This window comes from Lottia gigantea (genome assembly GCF_000327385.1).
Source record: "Lottia gigantea unplaced genomic scaffold LOTGIsca_30, whole genome shotgun sequence".
NCBI lineage: Eukaryota > Metazoa > Mollusca > Gastropoda > Lottiidae > Lottia > Lottia gigantea.
The window spans coordinates 397994-405580 of NW_008708987.1; the positions used below are offsets into that span (position 1 = coordinate 397994).

The following is a 7587-nucleotide window of genomic DNA, read 5'->3' on the forward strand; positions in this document are numbered from 1 at the left end:
GACTAAAATGACTGGCTATTCGACTGTAGAGCCGTAGAGGAACCTAACCCATTAAGGACACTTGATAGGCATTAGCAATTTTCTCAATGCAATAAATGATAAATAATAGAAGAGTTCTTATTCTTAATCTCATCATGAATTATAAATTAAATCAAATCATTCCAGCCTACTTTTTTATCGATTAGATAAAACTACACGTTATATAACCATCATTAATATAAGTTATTCATATTTTTTGCTTTGTTTCATCAAATAATGATAATTTCATGGCGTTGAACCTGAAGATGTTGGATACCGTTATTATTATAAAAGTCATAGATAGTACAACTCAGTTAATCAATACCTGTATACAATGTTTTCATCACGTGACACTGTTGCGATGGTGATAAACTTTGACACAAAATAGTGCAGATTGCTTTAGTTCATTTTCTAATGAATTTTACCTTTTGTTGACACCTTGAGAAATATTTTGGAATAATTTGTCGTGAAAAACGTTGTTTTGGGACTTGTGTTATTTGTGCAGGAAGATATTCTTTTCTCAATGACATTAACTCGTGCGTATGAATTGCATTATCCTTGGAATTTCTAAAATGGCGTCGCAGGTGCTTGAAAAATGGAAATAATGAAACATAGAAAAGAATGCAATAACATGAGAAAAATGGCTTGATTAAAGAATATTCTGGTGAGAATTATCATCTCGTATTCGAGGAATCTATTAAAATTGCTTTGGAATCGATGCGTTCTACGGTTGTGTTGTTTCGAGCGTCCGAATTATCAGCTGTTGTGTTAAAATTGAAGTTGATTAACCGTTATGGTTTGTTATTGTTTGTCTCCGAGGTGGCCATTCTATGAAATTCAACACTCGATAATTTTGACAGCTCATTAAGAATTGATAAATATAGTAACAGTTCGAGATATCCTGTTGTTGACATTTTTTTTATGGATGTATTAATTGATTCTATTGATTTTTCTTTTCAGAAAAAGTGACAGAAATTTATTTATGTAATTGTGTTGCTAAGCAGAGAAAAAACCTACTTTCAGCAAGTGTTGCAATTTTAGTTTATAATTTTACACGAATTCTGTTTATTTCTGGATATTATACGCATTCAGGATTATGTTTGAATTTCATCTAGTCGACTTTGTTGTTGTTAGCTGCCAATTTATTTTATAATCAGGGAGAAAGGAATTTAACCCTGAAAAAGGAAAAGACAAAATGGATAAATATGAACGAATCAGTAAAATTGGTGAGGGTTCGTATGGACTTGTGTATAAATGTCGAAATCGTGACACTGGACAATTAGTTGCAATAAAAAAATTTGTGGAATCGGAAGATGATCCGTTAATACGGAAAATAGCGATGAGAGAAATCAGAATGTTGAAGGTGAGAATAGTAATAAATATTCAAAATGGATGTTTCAAAGAAATTTGTATTTGAAATTAATTTTTTAACTCACGTATGTAGGCTAGGCTATCACTGAAGTGAAGCGTCTGAAAAACGTATCTCTATTAATCTGAAATTTTGATGTTCTTTAAAAAGATTTTAATTCAAATCTATATTGAAATTGTGATTGCCAAGAATTGTCAATATCCAAAAAAAACTCTTGAATGAAAAGATTTTAATAGGCTACCCTTCATGAGGGAATCCTTGTAAAGGTCAAAGGTGGCAATGATGTCAAAAATTGATAGATAGAGAAAGGCCTTTCAAAGTATGTTGAGATTTTACTTGGCACAAAATTGAGAGTTGTTATACAAGGTGAAAGAGAATTAAATGATTTAAATGTGTTTAATTCTGCCATTTCAGCAATTAAAACACAATAATTTAGTGAATTTAATAGAAGTGTTTAGAAGAAGAAAAAGACTCCATCTTGTTTTTGAATATGTTGATCATACAGCGCTACACGAGTTAGATTCTCATCCTAATGGGTACGTTTTAAAACAATACATATTATTTGCCATTTAATATTCCATCATCGATGACTTTATTGCAAATTATTTCAGTGATAATTCAGAATTGTAATCCAGTAGAGAAGCCAAATGAACTAATTTAAGAATTGCATAGTGTCAAATATATATACATTGTCAGTATTCAAAACTTACTTTTGCCAATGCTTTGATTATTTTGAAATAAAATAAGATTCAAATATTACTGCAAAAGTGAAAAAGTGAAAGTTTATGGCTTGAAATTTTATTGAAATATTGAATTAAGATTTGAAAGATATGTTTTATATGTAGTGGCATATCAGAGTCTTAGAACTAGGGGTACAAATAGAGGGTAGACTCACTAAATGCGGCGGACAACTGTCAGGGTTTTCAGCGATAGAAGCCCCTAAATAGGCACAGGCCTCTTATGGAGGTTCTCTCTCCAGTTGAATTTTGTAAAACAGAATTGATTTGAAGCATTTGGACACATAATTTGCAGCAAAAACTTATAAAAAGTCATACCGGTAATTCAAAATGAAGTAGGTGAGGGGGGAGGGATAATCTATTTTTCTGGGCTGTACTCCTACTCCCACTGGCTACACCACTGAATATATTATGATATGTTCTATAATGAAATTGTGTAACACTGTACTGAATATTTTGTTTATTTTATTTAGAGTGGGAGAGAATACTACAATGACCATAGTTTATCAAACTTTATTAGCAGTCAATTTCTGTCATCAACATAATGTAAGTCAATAACAGTTTTATTTTTTCAGTTTTCTTTTTAGAAAATTTGGGAGCTCAATTTTCCTTATGCAGGATTCATGAAAACTGGACTGAAATAAATTCAAGATTGTATATTTTTGGGTCAGCTGCTCTGTTAAGATTACTTACGTATTCCAAGTCTGTCTCAAACTCATATGGTTGCTGAAACATACATCTATATTTGTACATCATTGAATGAACAAATCTATGAAAAGATCTTCAAATATTCTCCACTCTCTTCTAATTTAGGCAATTCACAGAGATGTTAAACCAGAAAACATTTTGATAACAAGAAATGGGCAAGTTAAATTATGTGATTTTGGTTTTGCAAGAATGCTTAGTAAGTATAATTCTTTTATTATTAAATTTCTTAAGGCTTTCATTCTATAATCAAAGAGGGGAAGGAGCATATCATTTTTTCGCCTTAAGATAATTTGAAATGGATTGATTAATAAAGTCCCAAACTGAGCCTTCCTGACTATCAGACTGTATCTGTAGTATGACCCCCCCTGTCTGTCTGTCTGTCTGCTATAGTGGATAGCACTATTATTGAATTCTATATCTAATTCCAAAAAATTAGATCATACTTTAGCTCTCTCTCCCCCCTTGGCACATTGGACTGGTTTCGGGTTTGAGCTTACTTCTTACCAATGTGCTTATTAATGAATAAATAGTCATCTTGTGTACCATATAACAATTCTGATTACCATCTACCTGTAATTGATTAGAGTCCTCTTATTGTTATCAGGATGGCTTTTTTGGAAATGGTTGTCAACGATCCACTTTCAAAAATTGGACTTAAGCCCCATTTATACAATATATGCTTGCTTCTGATCATGTGGATTTTTAAAATTAAGTGTAGAATATTTACTTGGATTTTTTATCACAGAAAAAATATAATCATCAAATTTTTTTTATTATTGCAGCGGGTCCTGGTGATGAATATACAGATTACGTGGCAACTCGTTGGTATCGAGCCCCAGAATTATTAGTAGGTGATACGCAATATGGTCCTTCGGTAGACGTCTGGGCGATTGGCTGCGTCTTCTCAGAGTTATTAACAGGGCAGGCGTTATGGCCTGGACGATCTGATCTAGATCAGTTATATCTTATCAGAAAAACTTTAGGTAAGAATTTAAACATAAAACTGGGCATGGTTTGTAGATATTTAGGGGCAGACCAGGCCCAAAGCTGCAGGCGGGCAAGGGGAAAAAAAGGATTGCTCCCGAAAAAATTCAGACAACTGACCAATTCCATTACTGCAAACTAAACTATTTCCTCTGCAGATATATAACCTGACGCTCCGAACAATTTAGTCTGGCTACGGGCCTGAGGCAGACTGAATAGCAATATTTGTAAACAGAGTTGTAAGGCCTCGTAGCATCCCTTCGCCCTCAGTCTGTGACCTGTGTCTGACTCCTGAGTTTGCTTCTGTCTATATGAAAGTAGTGATTTTTTGTTTTTTTCCTTACCAAATAGGACTTTTGGTCCTAACGATGATAAAAAATTGATGTAAATCTCCATTATTTATTCCTGATCTATTTCAGGTGATTTAATACCACGGCATATGGAGATATTCTCGTGTAATGCTTTTTTTAAAGGTATGATAATACCTGACCCTGAGAGAATGGTAAGTAACGTTTCTTAATGTTCTCCTCCTAAATTTTTTGATAGATATTAGAAGTTTAGGTCTGGGTGGCCCGAAAAATGTTGCCATACCCTACTTGATATATGATTGGGATATCAGTGTTTAGGGACAGACTCAAAAGGTCACATTTTATGGGTGCTGCTCTGATAAAAATTCCACAATAACAAAAGCCAAATTTGGCAAAACTGTGTGAGATTTTTAATTTAGTTTTGGGACAAATTTGTTCGTGAAAGCTTTTAAAATATTTTTGAAAGAATTTCTTACGATTCTTATGATTCATTTTCTAATTTCATTAATCTAGGAACCTTTAGAAGAAAAATTTCCAAGGTTTAGTAAAGAAGCTATCTCCTTTTTAAATGTAAGTATATATTCTTCCCTCCTGTCTAATGAGCTTACTTATCATTTCAGTGAATATTGAAATATTGAACTCTTTTTCTAGTTGAATTTATAAACAATTTGGACAATGGACATTTACCAAATACAATTTAGTAGATACATGCTTCTTTTGACTGTCTTCATCATTGAGGTCAGCCTGTAACTCAGTTGGATAGAGAGATAAGATTTGATGTCTTTTGTCTGTTTATGTGGACTGTAATCTTGGTCTGCAGATGACCCAGCTTTGAATGGGTATGATAATTGAGGAAAGATCAGTGCCAAGAGGTTTGGCTAAGGACCAAAAATCGTCAGGTTTAAGACGTTGGATTGAATCGACCCTAGTGCCCGTGATAATTTTTAACTTTTATCTTTTTAGGACTGTTTAAAAATGGACCCTCAAGACAGAGCAACATGTGAACAGTTAATTCATCATCCATATTTAGAGAAAATGAGAGAACGAGATCCTTCTTCTTCGCGAAGGACAGAAAACAGTTCACGTTTTGGTAATACACACGTAGTAAGTATTTTTTTTTTTTTTTGTGATGGCTTTCAAGGACTTGGATGGACAATTATCTTGGAATGAGTCAGGAACATGAAACATTTACATTTTTGATATCTAATTTAAAGTTATGAACAGTAAGAAACTGCAATAGTCTGCATACTTTTCTAGTGTTTGCACAGTAGTTTACCCCATTGAAAACTGAATGGTGTTGTCTGGAAGGAGTCAGAAACATGCTTGATTACATGCAATGGGGAATTTAGTTGAATCTTTCCATGCCTCTGATAGCTATATTGAAGTTTATCAGCTAACATGAGTCAGAAATTACATTTAATCTTCAGCATAAATATAAGATTGCATGTTTGAATATTAAACTGAATCCAATGATTGAGTTAGCACAGTTGTCTTGGAAAATTGTCCCCATTGCATACCTCATGGCATTGTCTGTTGAGCTGCTAAACAATCTGTGAACTACAAATTGTTGCGACATAGGCTACAAAGTTTTGAGGCTCAATTCAGGCATTGTTTTTGGAAATTTTTTTATGAAACTGGCCTTTACCACCCCTGAAATGAAATTGGAAATTTATTTCAGTATCAACAATTACCACAGCTACAAATACAGCGCCCCCAGCAAACCACTTCACCCACTCCAGTCAAACCTCCAAAACAAGTCAAAGCAAAACATAGATTCGGACATCTACCCAACATATGACTTTTTGGTCAAGGAGTATTACGTCCAGATGGAAAATGAATGAATTCTTTTCCATCTTGATGTCTTGACTCTGGCGGCCATTTTTCATTTTTATCTACATCGGGGAGCAGTGTATTCGGCACGTGTGATGCACAGCTGATTACTGGGATTCTACCTCTTAGAATGAACAAAAAATTTAAAATCTAAAATTTGGCCACTGAAATAACTGGACACAATTATATGGATAACAATTTCTTTAATAGGTAAATTTAACGTTGTGACGAAGGTATTTTTGTCTTTATCAAGCATTGCTTAAGTTTTTTATTTTAGTAATTGGTATCCATATAATTGTGTCCAGTTATGTATTCTCTTATAACTAAATGCCGCTTAAGGCTGTTAACCAATAGGAGTATATATTCATCAGTAGACTTATACCTGGTGTTATAACTATACAACAGAATCATTGTATACGATGATAAATCTATTAAAATAAGTAATTATTGAAAAACGTTTCAAAATATTACCTGAAATTTAAAGTTTTATCAGATTATAGAGGGATTCTGTTGTATAGTTATGACATCAGGTAAATCCACTGATTAATATACTTATTAAGCCATGATTAAATATTTGGATTTTTTGGTCATCCTAAGAGGTAGTATTCCTTTCACTGTATTATTTGACAATGACTTCTTACATTCAGGGCTTTAATGTATTTATTAATCTCAATTTCTAAAATATAACTCACAGTGCTAGAGAGCCAAACCTCAATAGATATATTGCAGCTAATTTAATAAATTGCAAGTTAGTAATGAACATCAGGGTCCATTCGAAACAATTACAAGAGCAGTCCACTTTATTTTGATGTAGAATAAACAAAATTTGGAACTTCACGAGCTGGACTTTTTCTTACTATACTATATCTACACTACCTATATATAAGTCAACTGCTTGTGTTAATGTTTTGAATTTGAGCCAGATGTGCAAAAATACCTCAGCTTGACTATAATTACAAGAATTCGACTATTTAAAAATAAAAATATAATATTCAAATATTAAAAACTTGTTGTTTAAAATAAAGATTCTGATGTTGTCTCATTTAAAAAGCTCAGATATTTTATATTAGGTGTGAGATTTAGAAATAAATGGTAAAGTTATAAATCTAAAATGGAGAAATTGCAAACTTCAAAACTTAAAATGAAGAAATTGCAAACTTTAAGAGTCAAAATGTTGATTTGTTTGTGTGGTTTCTTGTTTAGATATTTGGTGCTCCAAATTAAACCAATGCTTTTCTATTAGTTAAAAAAAATGGTCATTTAACTGAAAGCTTAAAACAAAATGTCAGGTGAAATTGAACTGAAATTTTTTAAAGTCTTCAGTCCATTGAATGGAAATTCTTTTTTGGCTTAATGATCGAAAAGGTTCCTTGAAGTTTCTGTATACCAAAGAGGTTCCTAAGATAGGACTCCTAACTTTACCATTTATTTTAAATTAACTGCATCTGCTGTTAAGACAGAATATTAAAGATGTGTTCCCATAATTTTTTTTTTATTCTCAAAATGAAATTAATTTCAAATATTAATTCTAGTTAAATATTTTGGTCCTAATACTGGTCTTTTAAGCACATTCTTATATCTGCAGGAAATATTGTTCCAAAAATTTATGTAACTGATTTATATTGACTGAAAT

At 32.4% G+C, this 7587-nt stretch overlaps 1 protein-coding gene across 1 annotated transcript; it reads left to right on the forward strand.

Moving 5' to 3' along the window:
• Window positions 1-1213: 1213 nt before the first annotated feature.
• LOTGIDRAFT_161601 (hypothetical protein) lies at window positions 1214-5344 on the forward strand (the record flags this gene model as incomplete). Its single annotated transcript, XM_009057451.1, has 9 exons — window positions 1214-1381; window positions 1802-1923; window positions 2598-2670; window positions 2938-3028; window positions 3615-3815; window positions 4236-4318; window positions 4638-4694; window positions 5088-5228; window positions 5300-5344. The coding sequence occupies 9 exons, from the start codon at window positions 1214-1216 to the stop codon at window positions 5342-5344; spliced, it is 981 nt and encodes a 326-aa protein (XP_009055699.1).
• Window positions 5345-7587: the final 2243 nt, after the last annotated feature.